At 51.6% G+C, this 25,145-nt stretch overlaps 3 protein-coding genes across 14 annotated transcripts in view; 2 read left to right on the top strand and 1 right to left on the bottom strand.

Moving 5' to 3' along the window:
• The window catches only part of LOC122496339 (RNA-binding protein 12), a 35,064-nt gene extending 34,722 nt beyond the window's left edge, over positions 1-342 (top strand). For all 10 annotated transcript variants that reach the window (XM_043602524.1, XM_043602531.1, XM_043602529.1 and 7 more), the window contains one exon: positions 11-342. In XM_043602524.1, coding sequence (XP_043458459.1) covers positions 11-151 — 141 coding nt within the window. In that variant the 3' untranslated portion in view covers positions 152-342. The remainder of the gene's footprint in view (positions 1-10) is intronic.
• Positions 343-3,857: 3,515 nt separating this feature from the next.
• SPAG4 (sperm associated antigen 4) lies at positions 3,858-9,108 on the bottom strand. Of its 3 annotated transcripts, none has more exons than XM_043602535.1 (12): positions 7,949-9,108; positions 7,336-7,440; positions 6,982-7,048; positions 6,703-6,764; positions 6,446-6,489; positions 6,102-6,127; positions 5,872-5,980; positions 5,543-5,618; positions 5,260-5,375; positions 4,755-4,922; positions 4,137-4,226; positions 3,858-4,024 (listed from the first exon to the last, which is right to left on the bottom strand). In XM_043602535.1, exons 1-12 carry the CDS (start codon positions 8,256-8,258, stop codon positions 3,875-3,877), a joined length of 1,323 nt encoding a protein of 440 aa, XP_043458470.1. In that variant the 5' UTR covers positions 8,259-9,108; the 3' UTR covers positions 3,858-3,874. The 3 variants fall into 3 exon arrangements, with proteins under 3 accessions (XP_043458470.1, XP_043458471.1, XP_043458469.1); XM_043602536.1 differs by having other exon boundaries at positions 7,968-8,040; XM_043602534.1 differs by lacking the exon at positions 7,949-9,108 and having other exon boundaries at positions 6,446-6,764; positions 7,336-7,868.
• Positions 9,109-11,946: 2,838 nt separating this feature from the next.
• Positions 11,947-25,145, top strand: part of LOC122467045 (fer-1-like protein 4) — a 33,926-nt gene continuing 20,727 nt past the window's right edge. The window contains exons 1-20 of the mRNA XM_043553303.1: positions 11,947-12,006; positions 12,718-12,806; positions 12,907-13,006; positions 14,143-14,234; positions 14,430-14,471; positions 14,768-14,932; positions 15,436-15,496; positions 15,623-15,754; positions 16,017-16,079; positions 16,175-16,244; positions 16,464-16,623; positions 16,744-16,927; positions 17,005-17,368; positions 17,801-18,159; positions 18,470-18,578; positions 18,770-18,944; positions 19,056-19,176; positions 19,602-19,702; positions 24,502-24,589; positions 24,663-24,779. Of these exons, the coding sequence (XP_043409238.1) occupies positions 11,947-12,006; positions 12,718-12,806; positions 12,907-13,006; positions 14,143-14,234; positions 14,430-14,471; positions 14,768-14,932; positions 15,436-15,496; positions 15,623-15,754; positions 16,017-16,079; positions 16,175-16,244; positions 16,464-16,623; positions 16,744-16,927; positions 17,005-17,368; positions 17,801-18,159; positions 18,470-18,578; positions 18,770-18,944; positions 19,056-19,176; positions 19,602-19,702; positions 24,502-24,589; positions 24,663-24,779 (2,652 nt within the window). The remainder of the gene's footprint in view (positions 12,007-12,717; positions 12,807-12,906; positions 13,007-14,142; positions 14,235-14,429; positions 14,472-14,767; positions 14,933-15,435; positions 15,497-15,622; positions 15,755-16,016; positions 16,080-16,174; positions 16,245-16,463; positions 16,624-16,743; positions 16,928-17,004; positions 17,369-17,800; positions 18,160-18,469; positions 18,579-18,769; positions 18,945-19,055; positions 19,177-19,601; positions 19,703-24,501; positions 24,590-24,662; positions 24,780-25,145) is intronic.

A 25,145-nucleotide genomic window follows, 5' to 3' on the forward strand; every position in this document is an offset into this window, starting at 1 on the left:
CTCCTGGCAGGCCCCTCGGGAGGCACTGGCACAGACTGTGCTCGCAGAGGTACCTATACAACTGGTCTCCTACTTCAAGGCCCAAGGTTGGGCCCCATTCAAGCCACTTCCACCCCCAGCCAAGGGCCCTGCACAGGCCGCTCAGACCTAGATTCCTTTAGGGGGTAGGCTGTGGCTAGTCCTCAGCCTTGTGTCCCCCAAGGACACAATTCAACCCTGCACACATTCCCCAGGGCTTGCACTTTACATTTTATATTTTTATATTTGTTCCTGCTATTGTTGCTTTTGATCTCTCCTGCTTGCCCCTGGAGTCCTTTATTCAATAAAAATCAATGAAGATCACTGCTTTGGCACCACTCTGTGTTTTTAAGTGGAAATCTGCTGTTAACCATGTTTATTTCTCCTGAGCCTCAGTTTGTCCACCTTAGGAGTTGTTGAATGAAGGATACCTCTGACAGCATAGCCCCAATCAAAGAAATTGGATATTCCTGGCTAGATGTGTAGAGACACTGACTCTGTTTTTAAAAAATACAAGGATCAAGTGTAAGCCAAACACCCAGCCTGCACTGCCTTAGGACAGAGCTGAGCTGGGAACCAAGACAAGGTGGAAAGTGCGAGGGGAGGGAGGAGTTTTATGATGGTGCATGGATCATGCTAGACTTCCTGCAGGAGAGAGCAGTGGTGGTTCTAATCCTAAAGATAGGCCACAAGCCTGAAATTTTTAACAGCTATTTTTTTCTTACTAGAAAATTAATATGTGTATTCATTGTAAGAGAAAAAATACACACAAAATATTATCATCTAAACTCCAATGTGCCAATAAAGTATTTGGTACAGATTTTTTAGTCCATAATGCAGATTTATAATGTATACATGTTTTTTATTTTACAAAAATGGGATCATATTGTGTATACTATTTTAACATGCTTTAAAATGTATGCTAGTTACTACAAAATTATTTGAAATATAAAAATAGATAATGAGAGGTGAAGGTTTATGTGTTTCCTAAGTCTGACATTTTTTTTCTAAGTAGGATATTATACATACTCTTTGTACCTTGTTTTTGTTATATTGGGTGTCTTGCCCATTAGAACTTTTGGTGACCATATTCTTTTTAATGCCTATGTATTCTGTGTATGAGCGTACTGTAGCTTATTTAGCCAGTCCATTATTGAGATTTGGGTCCCATCCGATTTTGTTCTGCTACAAAGTGCTGTAATGAATATCCTTGTACAGTTATCTGTGCAGCAATATTTCTGAAGGATTGGTTCCTGGAAGTAGAAATGCTAGATCAAAGGATAAGAATATTTAAAATTTTAATAGATATTGTAAAATGCTCTCCATAACAGGTTTTTTTTAATTTTTTTAATTTTTTTACCCCTTTTCTGTTAATCTGACAGGCAAAAAAAAAAGTTGTCATTTTTAGCTTGGATCTATTTAATTTTGAAGGCTAGATGTCATTCATGTGTTTATGGTTATATTTCTTCTGAATAGCCTGTTTATAGGTTTTTGCTGTTGTTCTAGCCCTTATTCTCATCCATGTTGAAAATACTTCCTCCCCAAGTTATTGCCTTTTCATGCATAGTATCTGTTAATCTGTAGAACTCTTTTGATATGGAAGTTAATTATGTATACCAGTCTAGCTTGCTTTTTAGGAAATTATCCATATATCTATCATTAATAACTTTCCATGACATTACACATTCCCTTAAATACTAACATTTCTGTTGGCTTCATATTATTTTTGTAGCATAATTTATCTTCTTACATACTGTTTGGTTTTGTCTTTATAAACAACAGTGTGATAAATATCCTTAAAAGTATTATCTTCAATTACATTGATGTATCCTTTGGCTCCATTCTTAGAAATGGAATTATGGTGATTAAAGCATATAAAAAATTTTAAGGGGCGCCTGGGTGGCTTGGTCGGTTAAGCGTCGGACTTTGGCTCAGGTCATGATCTCACGGTCCGTGAGTTCAAGCCCCATGTTGGACTCTGTGCTGACAGCTCAGAGCCTGGAGTCTGTTTCAGATTCTGTGTCTCCCTCTCTCTCTGCCCCTCCCCTGTTCATGCTCTGTCTCTCTCTGTCTCAAAAATAAATAAACGTTAAAAAAAAATTTTTTTTTTTTAATTTTAAGGCTTTTGGTTCCTATTGTCAAAATGCTGTATTAGTCCATATTTCTAACCTTAGGCTTTGAGAGCACTCAGAGTAATTTAAATTACAAAAGTAACAAATACCCTGAGGGGCGCTGACTCTTGATTTCGGCTCAGGTGGTGATCTCACGGTTCATGAGTTCACCCCATGTGGGGCTTCAGGCTGACCATGTGGAGCCTGCCTGGAATTCTCTCTCTCTCACTTTCTCTCCCCCGCCTCTCTCTCTCCCTCTCCTTCTCCCTCTGCCCCTCCCAAGTGCTGTCTCCCTCTCTCTCAAAATAAATAAAATTTTTAATACCCTGAAAATTTAAACAAATGGATATATGGGGTGCCTGGGTGGCTCAGTCGGTTAAGCAGCCGACTTCGGCTCAGGTCATGATCTCGCGGTCCATGAGTTCGAGCCCCACGTCGGGCTCTGGGCTGACAGCTCAGAGCCTGGAGCCTGCTTCAGATTCTATGTCTCCCTCTCTCTCTGCCCCTCCCCTGTTCATGCTCTGTCTCTCTCTGTCTCAAAAAATAAACGTTAAATAAATGGATATGTGCTTCACCCTCACACATACTCATGCATTCCACTTGCATGCATTCCACATGCATTACACCTAGAGGTGTAACCAGTGTTCATAGTCTGTGTGTATATTCTTCCAAAACATGAACACACTGGGAAGGATCCTAACAACCAAGGTGTTGCATGTTCCTTTGCTCATGCTGGTCCCCCTTTTTTTAAATTTTTTTTTTCAACGTTTATTTATTTTTGGGACAGAGAGAGACAGAGCATGAACGGGGGAGGGGCAGAGAGAGAGGGAGACACAGAATCGGAAACAGGCTCCAGGCTCTGAGCCATCAGCCCAGGGCCCGACGCGGGGCTCGAACTCACGGACCGCGAGATTGTGACCTGGCTGAAGTCGGAGGCTTAACCGACTGCGCCACCCAGGCGCCCCGTGGTCCCCCTTTTTTAATCTAGCCAGGCATAACTCATTAATCTTTTGAAGACTGTCTCCTCCCATTTTTTATTCTTCCAATTCTGATTGGACTCCTAGTATAAAGAATTCTTGAATCAATAAATGAATTGTCCTGTTTCCTGGAGCACTCTCCCCTACCGGGCTCCCTGAGGGCAGGGACAGATTGAACACTAGACTGCCTGTGCCTAGCAGTAAAGACAAACTGAGTAGGGGTACCAGGCCTGCATCTACTCTCAGATGCTTCCTAGAGGTTCTCAGGTCTCCTTAGTTTTTGAGTGTTAACCTAAAAAAAGTAGTTAACCTCTCCACCTGCACTTGGCAGGAGTTGAGGGGACTTTCCCAGAGGTTGGGGGTAGGAATTGAGCTGTACAAACATGGCTTCAGGCTGACTGGCAGCTCTGAGTTAAAGAGGGTGGCCTCTGGGGGAAGGTAGATTTGAATCCTGTGCCACTGTTCCTCACTAACTGTATGTTCTTGAGCATTCCCTGACCTGAGTGGTTTCCCCTTCCACGGTTGTGAGGATTAGTTAGACGATGTGTAAAATATCCAGAGCACCATCTCTTGCATGTGGTAAGCACTCCATAAACATGAGCTGCTGCTACTGTATTGATCTGAACTTCTCCAATAAGAGGGCGCATTGGAAAGTAGACTCCCCCAACTAATAGGCCAAAGGCAACCAGATTTCCCCCAAGAAACACCTCAGTATGATTCCAGCTTCTTTCAGCACAGACCTGCACTCTACTCCGACAATCAGCATGTTTAATGGGGTTCCCCCGTGGCACTGTCCCCTGCTCCCTCTGAAGTTCGCATGCCATGGGCTCGGACTCGATACAAGCATGTGAAACGGGGGTGGCCCCAGTTGCTTAGAATCTGGATCTTCACCTTGGGAAAGGCAGTTGGGGGGTCATTCTGGGGAGACAAATGGATCATGCCAAGGCCTGCTGTCCCAAGGGCTGCCTTCCTCCCCAATCTTCCCTCATTGTCTTATTCCTTTAGCACCCTCACCCCCAGAGACACACACCTGTAGGTGGAAAGTCTGAATCTCTGATTTCTCCACATCGAAGGTGAATTTCCCCAAGAAAACTTCAGTCTCATCATCAACCTGGAGGCCCTGGTAGGTGAAGAGTGAGCGGGGGGGGGGGGGGGGGGGGGACACAGTGAGGCACAGGTGGAAGAGGGAGAAAGCAACTTTATTGAGGACCTACTATGGTGTGCAATAGCTGCACTCTCTCCTTTATTTTTTGGTTTTAGGATAGTGTAGTGTGGAATGTGGGCTCCAAGAAACCAGGTTGCAAAGTTTAGTCTGGCCAATTGTTAGCTGTGTGATCTTGGCAAATAAGATTGCCTTTCTGATCATTACTTTTCTCATCAGTGATGGGGGAGATGAGGGCACTTCATAGGTTGTTGAGTGGGTGCAAGATGATCCATGTAAAGTACTCAGTACAGAATAAAGGCTCAATAAAGCCATAACTAAAGTTTGGATATGGTTATAATTATTTATAACCTGTAGGCCTGAGAGGCGAGTGGTAGTATCTCCATTATGTAGATGAGCAAGCGAAGACTCAGTGACACCAATTTTCATGACTGGTGCTTACTAGGCAAAATCCGCCCCACCTCCCCTAGCCCTAGCCTCACTCACATAGACTGCGAAGTCGCGGGGGGCGCTGTTGGCTCCCCCGGTGTGTGCCACACTGGGCGGTGGGTGCTGCAGGGTGATGTCGCTCAGTTGCACGCGACCCGGTAGCCGGATTACCACCTGACCCTGGTCGCCCTCAAAAGCCCAGCAATTCCCAGGGAACACATCTGGCTGCAGGCGAGCAGGTAGATCTTCAGAACCCACGGACCGAGCGACTGCGACCCTTCCCAGCCTGGGCATTGGTTCTGATAGGCCCCGCCCTCAGCTCAACCCCTCCATCGGCCCCGCCCAGTCCTCCACCCGGGTCTATACGCAGCCAGATCCTGTCCGGGGTCCCAGTCCCTCGCACCGCCAGGCCCCGCCTCCAGCCGGGCCCATCCTCCCTCAGGCAGGGCCCCGCCCATCACCACGCTCTCAGCTCAGCCGCGTCCCACCTCCAGCGAGCTGTTGAGTCTTTTCCCCAGCAACCCGTCCCTTGCCCGTTCCGGGATCCAAGTTCCAGGCCCACCTCCAGGATAACTGTTGGCGGCCGAGCGTAGTTCCAGAAGCTGAAGCGATTCCAGAAGTAGGCAGTGTTCGCATCCTCATAGTCGTGTGATGTCTTCTCTAGGTCGATGGAGGCCCCTGGAGCAGGGAGAAGCAATCATTCAGGCTCCCAGGCCTGACCGACAGCTGGGGCAGAGTCTCTAAGGTCGGTCTCTTCGGACCGGTCATGTGCGTAGGTCTGTGTCAAGTTCTCCGTCTCTTCCCGTGTCTCTGGGTCTCAGTCTCGCAGTGTCTCTGGGTCTTACCCACAGAGCTCAGCGCATAGTCAGGTTTCCTCACAAAGTCTTCATTCAACCTCTGGAATACGAGCTTGGCCACTCTCTGAAAAGAGGGAGGGCAGGGCCTGGAGGGACGGAGCTAGCGGGCAGGTTTACAGGGAGGCAAAGTTCTGGGGCTAGGTTCTCTGCTATAGACTTTGTGGGTCCTGGGAGAAACTCCGAAGTAGGGACTCCGGGGCGGGGTTTACGGCTCGCGACCCAGGGAGCGGCGCTCCGCAGGGGGCTTCCGAGGTGGGCTGAGCGGCGGGCCGAGACACGGGGCGGTGCTCTGGACAGCCGCGGGCTGCGGGGCTCACCTCGCTGTTGGCTGCGCGAACGCTGGACACCTCCTTGTGTAGTTTATCCAGCTGGGCCTGGAGCTGCTGCAGCTGCTGCCCCTGGGAGCGCACGCGCTCGTGGTACTCGCTGCAGGCGGGAGGTCGGCACGGGTGGGGTTGGCTCCGGGTCCCCCTGGGCGCTTCCCGTAAGGCCCCGCACAGAAGCACCTTTGAGCCCCCTAATTCCCCACCCCAGGTGCCCCTTTCACCTTAGAGTCAGCATCTCCTTAGGTTCCTATGGAGGGAGGGAGGCACAAAAGACAGCACAGCTCAGTCCCACCCACTCCCTTCTCCCACTTCAGCCTGGGAGCAGCCGGACTCAAAGTGCCTTCTTTTTGAGGACTGTCCCCACCCCCCGACCTGCCAGGACCTCTCAGAGACCACCAGCCGCCTCTGGGCACAATCCCTCAGGGATCTGTCTATATCCAGCCTTTCCTTAGGATTAGACCCTCCAGCACTTGTCCCCCTCCCACCAGGCCAGGGGACCCACAAAACCTCCAGGTTCACGCACCCTGCCACGCACCCACCCTAGGATACAGACGCCCTGACTCACATTCTCCAAAGGAGGGACCAGATACAGCAGCCCCCACCAGAGTGCTGGGGAAAGAGGGGTAGTCTCAGGGGGAGCCAAGGGAGAGGGTTTCCTTGGCATAAAGGGACAGTGAGGAGAGAAAAGCCTTGAGGGGGCTCTGAAGGGGACCGTGAGCAGTTGAAGGTGCTCAGGGTGCTGAGGGATACAGGAGAAAATGTGCTGGGTTTGGCTCCAAAAGATCCAGGGCGGGGGCCCCAGGGGATTCGCCACCCTCTCACCTGCCAGAAAGAGGCTCAGCAGTGACAGGGCCGTGAGCAGGAAGCGGATGGAACAGACCTCCCTGAAGAACCGGAGGGAAGCTGAGGACCCAGACCCTCGTGAACCCCACAGCCCCCACACCAAGGTACTAGACCCAGCTCCCGCCGACAGGACTCAGCCAGATCTGAGTCAGACTCAACAGCCAGATCTGAGTCAGGGTCAAGCTTTTGCTGGCCCGGCTCTGCTCCCTATCCCCTCCAAAAAGCAGTCCCTGGAGCTCCCCATTCCCTCCCTCTGACCTGTACACAATGACCAGCACGTCTCCTACCAGGGACAACAACACGCTCAGCACCCGAAGCAGCAGGCCTGGGGAGAGGAGAGGGGCCTCAGAGGGGGAAGAGGTGAAGAAGGGCTCGGTAAGTGTGGGGTTCGAGGTTCAGAAGAGGCTCAGGAAGAGGGGAGTGGGCTAGGAGCATTAGATGGGGGCACGGAGAATGAGTTCAGGCTCAGAGAAGGTGGATCGGGCTCAGGGAAGGGGCTGGAGACTGACATGGGCCAAGGACTCAAAACGAACAGGGTCTCAGAAATGAGAACCGGAGTTCAGAGAGGGGAGCTGGAAGGTCAGAGGGTTTCCGGGCTGATCTGGCCCGTACTCAAGAAGCTCTTGGACACGCGCGGTGGAGGCATCTCCTGCCTCAGATCCAGGGTCGGGAGAAGGTCGAACTGCTCCTCAGAGACTACGGGAGAGCCAGCCGGTTCTGCGGGAGCCCAAGGGCGCCATTGGGGCCTTGCGCAAGGCAGGTCCACTCTTTCCGCGGGACCAGGCCGCAGGTTCCCCAGCCCAGAAGCGGGGCAGCACCCCCCCAACCGGCATTGGTCCCACTGCATGCACACCCCAGGTGTGCTCAGCACTCTGAGCCCGCCCCTCTGGGATGCTCGGTCAAGACATCGGTCCCCTGGCCAAACGGAGGCCCCGCCCCCAGACAAGTGTTGGTGCTGCCCCATTTCTCTGGTAGCCACTTATGTTAACACCAAGGCCGCGCTTTCTCAGTGTTGTCCAATCAAAACTTTCCCCGCCCCTTCCCAGGACCGTCCATCACACCTAGATCCCGCCCCTTAGGGAATTTTATTTGGTGTCTCCCCGCTTCACCCCACAGGCCCCGCCCCTTAGGAGGTGCCCAGATATTTATCCCCATTCCGTTCCAAGCCCCGCCCCTTATGCCCTGCCCCCTCCCTCAGCTCTCCCGGGTTCGACCCCGCCCGCACCCGAGGCCCCGCCCCTCACGGTTGCCGCGCCACAGGCGGTCGGCCCTTTGTGGCTCCGAGGCGCAGGCTTCTGCCGAGGGCTTCCAGCGCATGTGGGTCCTCCAGGCACTCCTGCGCTCAAGACGGGCTCACCGCAGCTCGAGCCCCGGGCTCTTCTGCCCTCGGGCTCCCCGGGCCCCGGCCCAGCTGACCGGTGCCCGCTGCTGTCCCCCGAGGTGACGCTCACTGAGCTGTTGCTGTTGTCGCTGTAGAAGTTGGGCGTGCGCTTATGCGGGGACGCCGCCGAGCCCGGGCGGGGGCTCCGCCGCATCCTGACCCCGGGGCACCCTGTCACGGACACCAAAGTCGCCGCCGCAGCTGCCAAGGCTCTCGGCCCTCCTTCAGCCAATGTGCGCCGCGGAGACCTCACGGACCCTGCGTGCAGCCGGCGGGCCCCCCAGCGGGATCTAACCTCCTCTGTTATCTGGGCCCGGCTGCTGACGTCATAAAGGAGCCCGTGATCTCTACGGAACTCCCTGACGATGCGTCACAGAGCTAGTCGTGACGTCCCTGGGAGCCTGGCAGTCTCATTCTTTCCCATGTTAAAGCAAGTGATGACATCACATCACTTCCCAGAACTTCCTATCTTCTGCACTTGGCGTGAAAGAATTTCTATCCCCCTTCCTGCTTTTTCTCCTCAGCTCATATCACCAACATGCTATATATTTTACTTATATATTTCTTCATTGCCTATCACACCCACTAGAACATAAAAATTTATGAAAGCAGGTATTTTTGTTTTGTTTACTAGTGTATACCCAGTACCTAGATAGGCCTAATGAATGAATGTCACCCAGGGCACATCTAAGAAAATACTCAGTTTCTTTTGCTCTGCAAACCCTTCAGGCCCCTCTTTTCATTCTTGTCATCAGGCTAGGAAACTCTGACCTTAGGATCCGTGGTTCCCTCTCCCAGACCCATATTCACCAAAGGTCTGTGGGCTAAGACTTCATTCAGTATGCACCAAACACCATACCCACACTCAAACCAACCATCTGAGATACTGAAAATGCAATGAGGAATCACAGAAAGTCACAGACAGGAGACCAGAGTTCCCAGAACTCCTGCAACAGAATAGAAATTCAGGTTTCCAGGTACAATTTAAGAATCTACTTTAGCATTTCTTGAGTGGGTGCAGGAACGTGCATTTTTAACAACCACATGTGTGATCCTCATTAAGGACCACACTTTGATGGGGCGCCTGGGTGGCGCAGTCGGTTAAGCGTCCGACTTCAGCCAGGTCACGATCTCGCGGTCTGTGAGTTCGAGCCCCGCGTCGGGCTCTGGGCTGATGGCTCAGAGCCTGGAGCCTGTTTCCGATTCTGTCTCCCTCTCTCTCTGCCCCTTCCCCGTTCTCTCTGTCCCAAAAATAAATGTTGAAAAAAAAAAATTTTTTTAAAGGACCACACTTTGAAAAGCAATACAGAGGGGCGCCTGGGTGGCTCAGTCGGTTAAGCCTCTGACTTCAGCTCAGGTCACGATCTCGCGGTCCGTGAGTTCGAGCCCTACAGGTCATGATCTCGCGATCTCGGGGTCCTGCGGGGCTCTGGGCTGATGGCTCAGAGCCTGGAGCCTGCTTCTGATTCTGTGTCTCCCTCTCTCTCTGCCCCCCCCCCCCCCCGTCATGCTCTGTCTGTCTCTCTGTCTCAAAAATAAATAAACGTTAAAAAATTAAAAAAAAAAAAGAAAAGCAATGCAGAAATAAAGAAAGAGAAAGGAGGGAGGGAAGGAAGGAGGGAGGGAAGGAAGGAAGGAAGGAAGGAAGGAAGGAAGGAAGGAAGGAAAGTAATGCAGTGCATATGCACATTACATAGCTAGGCAAATAGGTCCAGAAAGGGGAAAGGACTTTCCAGAGACCACACAGTGCATGATAGAGATTAGAATTCCAAAATCCTGCCCTAGAGCCTAGTACTCTTTCTGCCATATCCCATCTTCTTTGGAATGTTAGGAAGTGAAGTGTCAGTTCTTAGGGGGGGGTGGAGGGGGAGCAAGAACTTGCCAGGTTGTGTTCCTGCCCAGAAGGGCAGGTGCCTGCATTAGTTTCCAGAAGGTGTGGCTTCAATACCTTGCTTGATTAGATGTCACAGAGTTCAGGGGTAAAGGGAGGAAAAGCCAGGGCACTGTGAACTAAGAATTCTGGTCCCCCTTTTGGACTCCTTTGGATCTCAGTGCCCCCATACATCAGCGGAGGAGGGGAAGCCCTCCTCCAACATCTGGAATCTTGAGGTCTAACCTGGACCTTGCTTAGAAACAGAACAATCTATGCCTGTTTGTCTGGTGTTTTATAGACCTCAAAACTCAATTGAGCAGCTAACACCTGGGACACAGAACAGGGCTTTCCAACCCCACTATTGAGTTGAAGAAGCTGAAGCACAAGGAGGCATCATGTCTGGCTTAAGGCCACACAGCAAGACCTAGCTCCTCTGATGGTCTAAATTTTATGTCTGCTGCCACTTAATACATTCCTCGTACACAGGTCAAAATGACAAATCACAGGTCCCAAAACACACCTGCATTCCTTCCCACTGCCTGGATGTCCTTCTCTGCTCAACTCCTGTCCTTAAAGTCCATTTTATTTATTTTATTATTTCTTTTTTAAAGTAGGCTCCATGCGCAGTATGGGGCTTGAACTCATCACCCTGGATCAAGAGTCGTATGCTGTACTGACTGACCCAGACAGGTGCCCCCTCAAAGCCCATTTTAAGCACCTCTGGCTTCCCTCTTCTTTTTTTTTTTTTAATGTTTATTTATTTTTGAGACAGAGAGAGACAGAGCATGAACGGGGGAGGGTCAGAGAGAGGGAGACACAGAATCTGAAACAGGCTCCAGGCTCCGAGCTGTCAGCCCAGAGCCCGACGCGGGGCTCGAACTCACGGACCGCGAGATCATGACCTGAGCTGAAGTCGGCCGCTCAAATGACTGAGCCACCCAGGCGCCCCTGGCTTCCCTCTTCTTGAGCTCCTGAGTCCTGACCCTTTCCTTCTCTGATGGGAATTACAGTCTTTCTAGGCCTTGTTTGATGTTGGAGTCCATGAAGCTACTGGAAGACAGACAACATGTCCAATTCACTGCTGTGGCTGCACCCCTTCCCCCACAGGGTAGCATAGCACAAGTCCTACACATAGGAGGTGTTATTAAATAGAATAACTAAATAGATGGCCAGGATACACACTCAACACATAGTTACAATCACACATGGGTTCAAACTACCAAATACATTCATTCCTTCATTCAGTAAAAATACTGCGCATCTGTTTAAGGATATGGGAGGAGCTTAATGTGCAGCATGCACAATTACTCAATATTTTATAGGCAAGTTCAAGAGTTTGCAGACTCCCTGCAGCCTATGTATGTAAGACCCCAAGTTAAGGACCTATGTTTTCTGGTTAGGAAGTGTTTTGAATACCTGCTATGTGCAAGCTAGGGACACACATTCAACCACTCATTATTTCAAATGTGTTGAATGCCTGTAGTACTAATGCTGGGGGCTCGGGGATTCATTTATCAATCCGCCCATTTATTTAAAAAGTTTTTTGAGGGTCTACCATGCACCAGACCCTGAGCTTGGCATTGAGGACAGAGAGATGAAAAAGGAGCACCGTGAGACCCGTGCCCTTGAGGCCTCATTGGCTAGGGGGGACAAACTAGGGTCCTGTCTTTCCCCTTGGCTCCATCCCCACCCTATCCCAGCTCCCACTTCACAAGGGTGGATGCAGGGTGGAGGCTGAAGTTGGAAGAGGCAGGGAGGACAGAGCAGACCACAGCGACCTTACCTCCTTCTCTCAGTCCTTCAGCTCTCTCTTCACCCATGACCCCCCCAAGCCTGCCTGTGTGTTTGACTAAAGGGCAGGGATTGCTGAACTTGCTGGGTGAGTCCAGTGAGTCAGAGGCGATTCAGGTGAACAGGCAGGTTGGCAGGAGGGCAGACGGGCACAGGGAGAGCCAGTGGCCCTAGGACAATGGCTCTGATCGTGCGTGTGCGGCGACTGACGGGGCTGCCAGGCAGCCATGACCGACAAGTGAGGCTCAGCTTTCGGGGTGAGGCTTGTAGGGGTGCTCTAAGGATTTTTGCAACTGGGGGGCTCCCATTCCTCCTCCTTAGGCCCCCCAATCCAGTGCCTAGGCATCTCTCCAGCCTGTCTCTTCTCTCCTCTAGCCCATTTCTCTGCCTCTTTCCCCTCCATCTACTACCTTTCTCCATGGGTAAGCCCAGCCCAGGGGGACTGGACCCTGTGCTGGGTGTGTATATGTGTGATTTGTGGGAAGGGGCTGATAACTGACTAGTTTTGATTCTGAGCAGGCTTCACCCAGAAAACAAGGAAAATTCACTGTGGTCAAGAAGCAGATATTGGTGAGGTGAGTGGGGTTGGGTCCTGGATAGGGAGACATTGATCTGTGCTCATGTAAGTCCCTCCTCAGATGAGTTGGGGGGCATATTCCTGGTTTTGGGGGGCTGTGTTCTCAGGAAGTGGGGTTAGTCTCTCAGGCTTGAGAAGACAAGACTGGGGGGATTAGTTCTTGATTGGTAGTTACCCTCAGATCAGTCCTAGTTTGCAGTCAATCCTGTGTTGGGGGGAGGTGTTGTTCCAGGTTTGGGACATTGGTCATCAAGTTAGCTCCAACTTTGGAGGGTTGGATCCTATCTCCTGGATCCTAATCTAGGATAGGCTCTGGATTGGGGGTCAGGGTAAATCCAGCATTGTGTGTCACAAGATTCCTCTTATCTCCAGCTGTTCCACTGGCCACACTACGGGGCTCCGCTGGCTGCGGAATGTCTGTCTGTGCAGGTGGTTAACTGCAGCCGTGTGTTCAGCCCCAGGTGAGTAGGCCTGGGGAAGCCAAGGATGCAGGTGGGGCTGGACATGGTAAGAGGGGATATTCCCCTAGGTCATTCTTTTACCCCCATGCCACATCCCCAGGTCTCTGGGGACCCTGGTGATCTCCCTGCAGCAGCTACAGCGTACTGGGCATTTGGTGCTACGGGAGGCCCTAGTGGATGAGAATCTGCGGGTATCCCCGGTGAGTCTCACCAGTCCTCAGCCTGCCACCCTCAAGCCTGAGTGTCCTTCTAGATAAGAGAGTTCCATTTTTCAGAGAGGAAAACCCAGATCCAGACAGGAGTGGTAACAAGGCCTCCCAGACAGGGCTTCTTTCATTGTAGCCCCTGCCTTAGTCTCACATGGGCCAAGAGCCATTCTGTGCTGCTCCCTACCCGGTACAGACTCAGTTCTTGTGGGAGGCAGAGATGAACCTGACTCAATTTTCCTGGTGTTTCATGGAGGGTCATCTAACCTGGTAGGAATGGACCTGGGTTCAAATCTCAGATCCACCATTTCCCTACTGATAACCTGAACAAGTTATTTAGCTTCACCAAACTGTTTCCTCATTTACCTTATATGGAGTCATAGGAAATGTTGAACTTTTCAATCAGTCTGTTGTTTGTTGAGCTCTGATTATAAGCTGTGCCGTGTGTGTTGTGCTGGGCAATAAGGATTGAGTGGTGAGCAAAACCAGATAAGGATTTGCCCTCTTAGAGTTCTGTATCTAAAGAGAGAGGCAAATATTAAACAAATATTCACACTAATAAATGCAAAATCGTCACAGATGTGTGTTACAAAAGAGCTGGTAGGACCCTGGGAAAGGGTATAACCAAGGGATGTAACCTATATGGGGGTCAGCAAAAATTCCCTGAGGAAGTACTGGTTGAACTTGGAATGGAAGGATGACAGGAGTTAACTAAGTGGGAGGGGAGAAGGTTTCAGGCAGAAGAACTAGCATATGCAAAATCCCAGTGCTCTGAGAGAGCATAACTGGGGTGCAGGGCAGGAGCAGACCCCATATTAGATAGGACTGGAAAGGTTGGCAGGAGTCAGACCATGCAGAGCTATGAGGGCCACAGTAATGAATTTCCAAGAGCAACGAGAGAATTTTAGAGTCATGTTTGGCCTCTTCAAGAGGTAACATGCTCATGCTAAGTTTTTCATAGGTTGTAGTTAGTCAAGATTATTAATGACCAGAGAGGAACCACAAAGTCACCACGGATGCAGGCTAGGAGGGTCTCTGTTTATAGGTGGAATAAAAGGCATTGTCCTTGGACTTCTCTTAGCCCGAGACAGTTCAGGGGGCTCTAGGGCACATTGTGTGTCTGTTTTCAGATCCAGGTGGAACTTGACCTGAAGTATCAGCCCCCAGAGGGTGCAGCTGGAGCCTGGGCAGAGGAGGACTTTGGAGCATCCATCCGGGACAGGTACCCCACCTCTTGCCCCCTGCAATCTAAGCAAGGCCTGATTGTCCCAGCCTAGGTAGGCCTTGGGAAGGCAGAAGTGGTACCTAATTCCTCTCTGGATCTGCTGGATGTGGTGACCCTTGGCCCTGTGCTGCCTGGGTTGCAGCTCTGTAGTCAAGCCTGGCCCCTCACTCCTTTCATTTATCCTCCTTCTAGCTCAGAGCTGATCATCCCCAACGTGGGCTTCCAGGAGCTGGAGTAAGTATGTGGGGATGGTCTGGGGTTACCAAGTCAGTCTTGGTTGGGATTTAGGAGTCAGTGATATGGGGTCAGTCCCACCGTCTGGGATCAGTATTGGATCAATTCCAGGGTGAGAAGTCAGTCCTAGAATCAGGGGTCAATTCCGGAATTAGGGATCCCAGATTAGGGGTCAGTCCTGGAAATAGTGGGGTCAGCCTAAGGGTCAGAGGTCAGTCCTAGGGTCAGGGAAATCAAGGGTGCCCAGAGAGGAGGGACAGGTTCCAGACATGTCCCTTGAAGGCCTTTCCTATCAGGCCTGGGGAGGCCCGGCTGGAGCGGCAGGCAGTGGCATTGGGCCACAGGCTAGTTCGAGGCCTAGCTCAGCAGGACAATGAAGATGGTGAGCTGGAGCTGGAGCTGGATCTGGAGGATGAGCCTGATGTGGAGCTTTCTGGAGTTGTGTTCAGCCACCTCAGGAGGTAACTTGTACCCACACCTGCTCCCATACCCACCAGTGTGTCAACCTTAGGCGCTTATTCGTGTAGGCCCATGCTCATCCACACTCACAAACAGCCCCAGGGTATGGGTGAGGAGTGGATGTCCTGGAGTTAAGGCATAGACACTGCCACATTCGCACACACAGTTACACTGGCACACATAGAGCTTCTGGAGCCCATGTAGGGGACGAAAGCTTGAGGAGGGTAGGGAATTTTGTCTCTTTTGTTCACTGTAGTGTCCCAGGACCTAGAATAGTGTTTGTTGGTACATAGTAGGTGCCCAACAAATCTTTGTTGAATGAATGAATGGTTTCAGGGCTCCAGGAATGAGTCACATTCTGGGTGTAGGGTTGAGATGGATGCAAGACAGACTGGAAGGATTCAGAATCCAGAAGAGAGGAGATCTTATCCCTAGCACTGAGCAAAAGTACGTAGGTGATAGGGGAGAGGAAGTGAAGTGAGAGCTGACCTTGTACTTCTGGCAGTCGCACCCGGGGCCTGGCTCGAGGGGATCCTTTCCAGATGTCCAGAGCTCAGGACTTCCAGGTACCACTCTTCCTCTAGACCCTAGCCGTTGGTGAATACCACCCACTCTCCACACACGTGGTTCCCCTGCCCTCCTCCTTACTTGGCAGGGATGGCTTCCTTTTCTCCTCCTTCTGCACCCTTCAGGTAGGGGTTACAGTGCTGGAGGCCCAGAAGCTGGTTGGAGTCAACATTAACCCCTATGTGGCAGTGCGTGTCGGGGAGCAGCGCCGAGTGACCGCCACGCAACGCGGGACTAATTGCCCCTTCTACAACGAGGTGTGTGCGACCAAGGAAGAATGGGGCTTGACAAGAGAATGGGAAAGACCCAGCATGTACCCAGTCCGCAGAGGGGACGTGGCCTAGGTGGAATTGAGCAAGTGCCTGCGGTCAAGAGGGGCTTTATGAAGGAGAGGGTACAAAGAGGCGCCAGCAGGGGAAGGAGAGCGTTCTTTTTGCAAGAGGCAGGGGCCAGCTGGCGTGAACCCTTCGCATATTACCAATGTTCTTTCGCCTCTCTTGTTTCCCCACTTCAACCTAGTACTTCTTGTTCGAATTTCATGAGACCCGGCTTCACCTCCAAGACTTGCTGCTGGAGATCACGGTAAGGCGGGTAGGGATGAGGGGTTTCCGCCAGAGAACGGAGGATACCGAAGCTCCAAAACTAACACCATTTTCCCCCAGGCTTTCCATTCGCAGGCCCTCCCCTTTATGGCCTCCCAGATAGGCACCTTCAGGATGGACCTGGGCATTATCTTCGACCAGCCAGGTAGCGAACCCTCTCCTGCTTTAGACTCATCTGCACCAAGGGGAACTGACCCTCCGGGCACTGATCCCTAGATACTAACTTCGGAGAGAGAAGCCTCTTGGGAAGGTGGACTTCCATGTACTGCCTCTCCTCCCTACTGAGTCCGACACGAATGCGGGTCAGTGCAGCCCGCCGGTCTCCTCTGACCCGTGGCCTGCCCCTCCGCCCCTCCGCCCCCAGATGGCCACTTCTACCAGAAATGGGCTCCGCTGCACGACCCTCGGGACACCCGCGCTGGGACCAAAGGCTTCGTCAAAGTCACTTTGTCCGTGCGGGCGCGCGGGGATCTGCCTCCTCCGCTACCAGCCCCGGGGCCAGGTCACAGTTCGGACATCGAGAAGTGAGCTGGGGTGAGGGTGGGGGTAAGAATAAGACCGGGCGTGGCCTCCGGGACGCCGTAGCGGGGGTGGTGAAGCCCGACACCGCGGCGTTCCGCGGCCTCAGCGCCCCACTCCCTTAGGAACCTGCTCCTGCCACGCGGGGTGCCGGCCGCGAGGCCGTGGGCGCGGCTGCGCGTGCGCGTGTACCGGGCCGAGGGGCTGCCCGCGCTGCGTCCGGGGCTGCTAGGCAGTCTGGCCCGCGCCCTGCAGGACCAGCGCGTCCTCATGGACCCCTACGTGCGCGTGTCTTTCCTGGGGCAGCAGGTAAGTCTCTCCCGTCCCCACTCGGCCGAGGCGCGGGCCCCGGTGCCGTGCTGACCCCACTCCGCCGCGGCCCCCAGGGCGAGACGTCTGTGCGCGGCGAGGCGGCGGCGCCCGAGTGGAACGAGCAGCTGAGCTTCGTGGAGCTCTTCCCGCCGCTGACGCGCGGCCTCCGTCTGCAGCTGCGGGACGACGCACCCTTGGTCGATATGGCCGTCGCCACGCACGTGCTAGACCTGAGGCAGATCTCACACCCGGGCCGCGCGGGTGAGCGCCTGCGGCCAGCGCTTGCTGCCTCCGCCTGGTCCTGCCCGTCCTGGGTCCCTCCCCTGGCCGCAAACTCCAGCCCTGCTATCCCGCTCCGCCCCTCCACCCCCACCGACCAAGCCGTCCCCGCCCTTCGGGGCCTCACCTGTCGTCCCCAGACTACAAACCCCACTCTCGGTTTGCCTCTGTTGACAAAATTCTACGGACAGCCGCATATCCAGTAGCCGCGCCAGCTGTGCTCTCCCTGAAGATTTGCACGCAGAGAAAATAAACCCACTCACATCTTGCGTTCACCCCGCCCCTCACGGGATCACCTATAGCTCCGCCCCAATCGTGATTCCACCCCCAGAACTCGGGCTTCTGCAGTAGAGCTACGGGTTGTTTGTCCCAAGGGCCTTTGGGAGCTGGGGTAGATTAGATGTGCTCTCGGGTTTTGGTCCGTAGCTGTCGGTCCGCAGCTGTTCTCAGACTTCCCTCTCAGAGCTGCCAAAGCCCAATCCGACTCCCTGCCCCCTTGGACTTGCAGGAGATAAGAGTATGCTGCATAGACTGACCTAGTACCCATCTGCCCCGTGCTTCCCTCCAAAACGCTGTTCTTGTCCCCCACAGCGGGGTTTAACCCCACTTTCGGCCCGGCATGGGTGCCTCTCTATGGCTCTCCCCCCAGTGGGGGACTCCGGGATGGTCTTCAAAGTCTCAATGAAGGACTTGGCCAAGGCATTTGGTTCCGCGGCCGCCTGCTGGTTGCTGTGTCCATGGAAGTATCGGAAGGGAGAGCTGAACCTGAGCCTCCCCAGGCCCCACAGGGGCCCAGATTGCCCAGGCTCATGAGAAAGAAGAAGAAAGCCAGGGGGGGCCAGACCCCAACCGGGATCCCACAGCACCTGGATGCCAGTCCCAGTGGTGATGGTCCTGAGATTCCTGGTGCCATGGAGGTGGAGGTGGAGGACTTGCTGCCTCTGCCAGAGGTGGGAGCTGGGGTTTTAGCAAAGGGAGGGGGTCACTCTCAGCTCTGGAGTAACTGGCTCTCTGGCGTTAAACACAGGGGTGGAGTCTGAATTTCTGGGCCTGGATAAAGAATGCAGTGTGTGTATACATGTGCTCTTGTGTATATACATATGTCGGGGGGGGGGGGGGCTGAGCACTGAGAGGTAGGATACTTGTAGTGGTATTTCTAGGTCTTGGTTGCAGTCTTTCTATCAGCATTGTGGCCAAGCAAAGTTTGGATTGCAACCTGGGTGGGGGTGGGCTGACTGCCGTCTGACCCTCCTTCCTCAGAATGCCCTGGCGCCCTTGCAAGATTTCCTGCTCTTCGGTGTGCTTTTTGAGGCCACCATGATTGACCCTGCCTTGGCCTCCCAGCCCATCAGCTTTGAGATCTCTATCGGTGTGTGGCCTAGCTGAACCCCTGAGGGTCATGGGTTTAAGGGTGGGGATTCTTGTTCCAGACTTAGGCCCCTGGAAGGGAAATTGACCTTCAGTAAGGGGTGGGCTCTGGCTTTTATTGAGGCAGAGTTAGTTTGAAGGAGGGGTCAGACCCTAAGCTGGGTTCCCCCTGACCCTTGCTGCTCTGGGCAGGTCGTGCAGGCCGCCTGGAGGAGCAATTGGGCCCAAGGGCCAGGGCTGGGGAGGGAGCGGAGGGCAAGGCTGAGGAGGCACAGCCTTTGCTGGAGACGGAAATGGGAGCCGGGCTAGTGTTGGAGGAGGAGCTAGGGACCCCTGCTCAGCGGCCTGAGCCCATGGATGGCAATGGGTGAGTACTCCTGGTGTCTGGAAGGAGGGTGTTGGGAGATCCTCAGTGGCCCAGGACTGCCCCTCGCAGCCTCTGCTCTTCTACCCCCCACCCCCCACCCCTCTGGTACAGGCCGTATTTCTGCTTGCCCCTGCGTCACCGAAAGCCATGTGTGCACGTGTGGAGCCGCTGGGAAGATCACACGTGGCGCCTGCAGAGCACTAACTGTGTGCGGAAAGTGGCCGAGAGGCTGGTGAGAGCGTGGCGGGTGCCCACAGGGAGAGGCTGGGATGTCGGGAAGACTGTGGCCTTTGAAAGGAGCTCTGGAGCGAGGCTAATAGGTAGAGCACCTGGGAGCCAGCATGCCCTAGGTGCAGGGCTAAAGAGCCAAAGAGCTCCAGTGGAACAGAGGAGACCAGAAATTGTGGGAAGACAGGGCTTCAGAATTGATACACCCAGAAAGGGGCCAGGTGAAGGCCATGGGTAGAGCTACTGGGGGCCCAGCCCCACTGCCGTGGAGCTGGTAGAGAAAAAGTTGGAACCATGACCTGGATGGAGCTGAAGAAGCCCTGGGCATGGAAGTGCAGCAGTGAGTGGGAGAGGCTCTGGAGTGGGGATGTGGTCTAAAAGAGGGAGTCTGCAACCCTTTGACTCTGACCCTCTGGCCCTGTCGCGCAGGACCAGGGGCTGCAGGAGGTTGAGACTCTGCAGCGCAGGCCGGGGCCTGTTGCCTGCACACGGCTCAAGCAGGCGCTGGAAGAGTTGGTGGCAGGGAGCAGGTGAGCTGGGAGCCTCAGCCTCACTGCTGCGGGGCTTCGTGTCAAACTCCAGGGTGAGGGAAACTCGTGGTGGCTGTTTGGAGCCAGGGTGGCTGGAGGCTGCGTTTGCTCCACTCTTCACAGGAGAATAAGGAGATGACGATCCCCATCAAGGGAGCGTCATAGAAACTATTGGGGGTTAGGCCACTCCCCTCCAGTAAACTCCCTTCCAGCTAATCTCCCCTCCTACTTCATGGAGAACATAGAAGCTTCACCTTCCTCCAGCAAGTCTACCACCTTGCCAGCTTCTGCACCCATCTGCTCACCTTCCCTTTTGCTATAGTGGAGGAAGGGTCCCTGCTTCCACAGTCATGGCTGTGATCTTGATTTCATCTCTCATCTACGGAGGAACTAGCTCTGCAATTGTCCACTTTCTCTCCTGCAGCATCAACTGGTCCCTAGTTACCAGGTCATTACTGTAACCATGTAAACTTGTTCTAATGACTTCCATCTTTGACCTTCACTGCCCTGAATTCCATAACCTGCTCCCTGCTCCAAGTACTTGGGTCTTTTTCTTTTTTCTTTCTTTCTTTCTTCCTTCCTTCCTTCCTTCCTTCCTTCCTTCCTTCCTTCCTTCCTTTCTTGCTTTCTTTCTTCTTTCTCTTTCCTTCTTTCTTTCATGTTTATTTATTTATTCTGAGAGAGAGAGAGAGCAAGAGATCATGCGAGTGCTCTGGGGAGGGGCAGAGAGAAAGGGAGAGAGAGAGAATTCCAAGTAGGCTCCATGCTGTCAGCACAGAGCCCCACGCAGGGCTTGATCCCACAAACTGTGAGATCATGACCTGAGCCGAAACCAAGAGTTGGACGCTTAACCGAGTCACCCAGGCACCCCATAAGTGTTTTTCTGATCCTCTTCTCAAAAGAGTTATTAATCCATTTATTCAATAATATTTATGGCACTTACTATGCCAGACACTGTTTTAGGTGCAGAAATAACAGTGAAAAAGCATTCTTTTTTTTTTTTTTTTTAAGTTTATTTATTTATTTTGACAGAGACAGAGCAAGCAAAGGAGGGGCAGAGAAAGTGGGGGAGAGAGAATCCCAAGCAGGCTCCACGCTGTCAGCACAGAGCCCAATGCAGGGCTCAAATAACAAACTGTGAGATCATGACCTGATCTGAAACCAAGAGCCAGACGCTTAATTGACTGAGCCCCCAGGTGCCCAGTGAAAAAGCATTCTTGGGGCGCCTGGGTGGCGCAGTCGGTTAAGCGTCCGACTTCAGCCAGGTCACGATCTCGCGGTCCGGGAGTTCGAGCCCCGCGTCAGGTTCTGGGCTGATGGCTCAGAGCCTGGAGCCTGTTTCTGATTCTGTGTCTCCCTCTCTCTCTGCCCCTCACCCGTTCATGCTCTGTCTCTCTCTGTCCCAAAAATAAATAAACGTTGAAAAAAAAATTAAAAAAAAAAAAAAGCATTCTTGCCCACAAAAATTCCTGAAACTTATATTCTGGTGGGGGATAGTGTGGAGGTTGGATAGAAATAAGTAATAAACATAATAAGGAAGAAATATAAGAATTATGATAAGGATAGTGTTAGGGAGAAAATAAAGCTAGGAAATATTAGAGAGAGGTGTTGCAATTTTAGAAAGGGTGGCAAAGAGGGGCCACTATGAAGTTGATATGAAGAAGTTGAAGGAGCAAGCTGTATCTGTAAGGGTGTTCCAGACAGAAGGGATAGCATGTGCAAAGGCACTGTGGTGAAATATGCCTGGTGTGTTTGAGGAGGAGGAAGGGAACCAGTGTGACTCTAGCACAGTGAGGAGAGTAGATGAGGCTGCAGTGTGTGTGGGGAAAGGAAGATAATGGTGGGGAGAGGCATGTGGAAACCTCAATTACCATTGTAATGACTGTCCGTGGCTTCTTCTCTGATTTACTTGAAGAGCCACTGAAGGTTTTGAAAGGAGAAGGGAAGGGATGTGCTCTGACTTATCCTTTAAAAAGGTCAGTGGGGAAGGGATGATATAAGAGAGGAAGCAAAGAGATTACTAAATAGGACATTGTAATAATCCAGGTGACCAATATTGATGAATCTAATTTAGGGTGGTTGCAGTGGACATAGAATGACATGAATGGATTCAAGAGCAATTTGTACTTTGAACGTGACAACTCAGGACTTGTGAATAGAAGGTATAGGGGATGAGGAAAAATGTACAAGAAGGAGTCATGAATGACCCTCAAGATCTTGGCTTGCACAACTGTGTAGATGGTGCTATTTACTGAGCTATGGAAAGCAAGAGAAGGAGGAGGTCTGATGGCAGCGAAGGGAATATCAGAAGCTCATTTTGGGGTATGTTAACTTTGAGATTTCTATTAGACTTATAAGCAGATGTGTCTGTTAGGCTGTTAGCTGTATGAGTTGAGGTCTGGGGAGACTTCTAGGCTGGAAATGAAAAACTGGGAGCTGTAAATACATAGATGGAGCTGGATATGACTGTCTAGGAAGCAGAGAAAAGAGAAACTGAGGGAAGCCTGAGTGGCTCAGTCGGTTAAGCATCCAACTTTGGCTCAGGTCATGATTTCATGGTTCATGGGTTCCAGCCCTGTGTTAGGCTCTGTGCTGACAGCTCAGAGCCTGGAGCCTGTTTCGGATTCTGTGTCTCCTTCTCTCTCTGCCCCTCCCCTGCTCGTTTTCTGTTTCCCTCTCTGTCTCTCAAAAATAAATAAACGTTAAAAATATATATATTAAAAAAAAGAGAGAGAGAGAGAAACCGAGGATCTGGAGAGCTCCAGCATGTGGAGGTCGGATGAGAGGAGGACTCAGGCAAGGGACTGCTTGTAGGTGGTCACTTTTCTGTCCCCATATTTCAGCCTCTCAGTGTGAGCAGATGCACTTGACCCCACACTCCTTCTTGAAAGACTCTGCTGTTGACTTCTATGCCCCTGGTTTTCCTTCCGCTTCCCTTGCTGTTCTTTCTCTTCCACTTGCTCCTTGTCTCTTCTTGACCTCTACATATTCTAAAGGTTCATGTGATTATGTTCCAGCGCTTTATTCTAAAGCTCTTTTCTCTGTCTACGTTCTCTACATTTGTTCCACAAGAGCTACCACCCTTAATCCAGTTTAATTCCTTGTTTGACTTTCTATATAGTGCCATTAAACTGTTTTTCTTTTCACTTTACTGAAATGATTTTATGACTGAAATTATCCTTTGGCAGGGAAATTTCAATGGAAGATTTGTCTGTGTCATATTTTGCTATGTATAGTTTTGGCCAGTGTGGTTTTCTTTTTGGCTATTATTCTACCAGATCCAATTTCCCTAAATCTCATCTTGTGGACCTAAATCTTATCAAGAAGATTTGATTCAGTTTTATTTTATGTTGGTTATTTCTACCCATAGAAGCCTTGGAGCAAAGAGCAATTACTAAGCCAAAAGTGTAACCTCTGGAAGCAGTATTGGATGAAAAATCCTTGGAGTCATTTATTTTCTATCTTTTTGAAAATTTCCATAATAAAAACTTAAGAAATAACCATAGGTCATAAAGGGCCCAAAATATTATGTCTCAAAAATCATTTTAATTTACCCAGAAAATATTTTTTCAGCATCGATTAGGTGCCAGGGCCTGGGGGTACAAGTGGTAATCAAAATGAAGTCCCTGCCTTAGGGACTTTCTATTACTTTTTATTTTGAGACACAGATAAAGCAGAATATGAGAATGGAGAAAGTGGCGGGGGCTGTTTAGAAGGGATGACCAGGGAAGATCTGAGAGGAGGTAACATTTGAGTAGAGACCTGAATGAAGAAGGGAAGTGAGCCATGCGAAGATCTAGGGACCGAACATTCTAGCAGAGGGAGCAGCTAATACAAAGGCCTCGAGGTGGTGATGGGCTGGGTGTATTCACGGAGGAGCAGAAAGGCCAGTGTGATGTGATGGTTGGATTGTGCATGAGGGGAGAGGAATGTTTGATGAGGATAGGGGAGATAATGGGAGCCTGATTATGTAGGGCTTTCTTAAAAATGCTGTTGTTTGAGATGAGAAACCTCTAGAGAGGAGTGAAATGGTCTGGAAAAGCATTGAAAATATCTCTCTGGATGCCATATTGAGAATATTCATGGGGAGAGTAGGAGAGGAGCATAGTAAGACCAGCTAGGAAGCTGCTGCAATAGTTCTAGGCTTGGACTAGGATGGTCCTGGAAAAGGAGAAAAGTGGTCAGATGCTGAACATATTTTGAAGATGGAGCCTGAACAATATGCCGGTGGATTGATGTGGAATAGGAAGGAAAGAAAGAGTAGTGAAGGATGTCTCTGAAGTTTTAAAGTAAAACAGATTTTGGCAGGGGAGAGGTGTGTGTGGGGGCGGTAATTGGAAATTATGCACTTGGTTTGGGCATGTAATGTTTGAGCTACCATTAGTTAATGTTGGGACTATAAAGCCCATCTGAGCCTTTAGTGTTCATTGGAATCCCTCAGAACGAGCATGCAGATTCTAGCAGCAGGTTTGGGGCAGGGCGGAGATTCTGCATTTCTAACTAGGTGATACCACTGCTGTTGGTCCTGGGCCAGCTTTGAGTAGCCAGGGCAGTAGATAGTTACATAGTAGTGCCTTCTGGGGCTCCAAAGTGAGGCTGGCCTCTATGCAGTTGGGAGTGGTCCATGTACAGACGCCATCCTTGGCTTAGGAAAGGGACGTCTTTGAGAACATGACTGACAGGAGCTGTGAGGGAGTCTGGGAGGTGGTGGGAGGCCTGCTCTGAGGGAGGTGGTCCTCTAGGGGTCAGCGTTCCCTCCTCTGACTCCCACCTGCCATGCCCGCTCCTGCTCACTGCAGACAGTTTTGCCATGGTGCTGAGCGCAGGACAATGACCCGGCCCAATGCCCTGGATCGATGCCGAAGGAAACTGCTCGTGCACAGCCTGGTACGGTCTGGGGAAGGGGGATCAGGGGCACCTAGCTGGGGCCCTTCACTCATGTTTCTTCCTGCCCTTCCAGAACCTGTTGGCAAAGCAAGGACTGCGGCTTCTACGGGGTCTGAGACAGGGCAACATGCAAGAGAAGGTGGCCTTGTCCAAGAAGCTCTTGGCCAAACTGCGCTTCCTGGCCCAGGAGGTAACACCTGGCCACCTATTTCCCTACCCTGCACACCCTGGTGGTGATGGTTGCACAACACTGGTTGATGCACAGCAATGTACTACTGAACTGTACACTTAAAAATGTTTGCAGAGGTAAGTTTTATGCAATGTGTATTTTACCACAATTAAAAAAAAAAACAGGAAAAAAAAAAGAAGTCAGGTTGGACTTTGAGGTTGCCTGTGGGGCATCCAAGAGAGATATGTCTAGGAGGCAGGTGGCTCTATGGATCTGGGGTTTAAGGGTATGTGTCAGGGCTAAGATGGATGCTTTGTCCATCGGACCAGTGGAAGCTGCAGCACAGGTGGTCTCAGCTCCATCCATGACCCAATTCTCTGCCCGCAG

This window comes from Prionailurus bengalensis, chromosome A3 (assembly GCF_016509475.1).
Source record: "Prionailurus bengalensis isolate Pbe53 chromosome A3, Fcat_Pben_1.1_paternal_pri, whole genome shotgun sequence".
Classification (NCBI taxonomy): domain Eukaryota; kingdom Metazoa; phylum Chordata; class Mammalia; order Carnivora; family Felidae; genus Prionailurus; species Prionailurus bengalensis.

What these genes read in the sequence shown, in the direction of transcription:
- SPAG4 (XM_043602534.1), bottom strand. Translation starts at nt 7,687, where the DNA reads ATGGGGCAGCACCAACACTTGTCTGGGGGCGGGGCCTCCGTTTGGCCA. An exon ending in TGGTCCCTCCTTTGGAGAAT is followed by an intron (nt 6,128 to 6,445) that starts GTGAGTCAGGGC and finishes CTCCCTCCATAG; the next exon opens with GAACCTAAGGAGATGCTGAC. An exon ending in CTATGCGCTGAGCTCTGTGG is followed by an intron (nt 5,376 to 5,542) that starts GTAAGACCCAGA and finishes TCCCTGCTCCAG; the next exon opens with GGGCCTCCATCGACCTAGAG.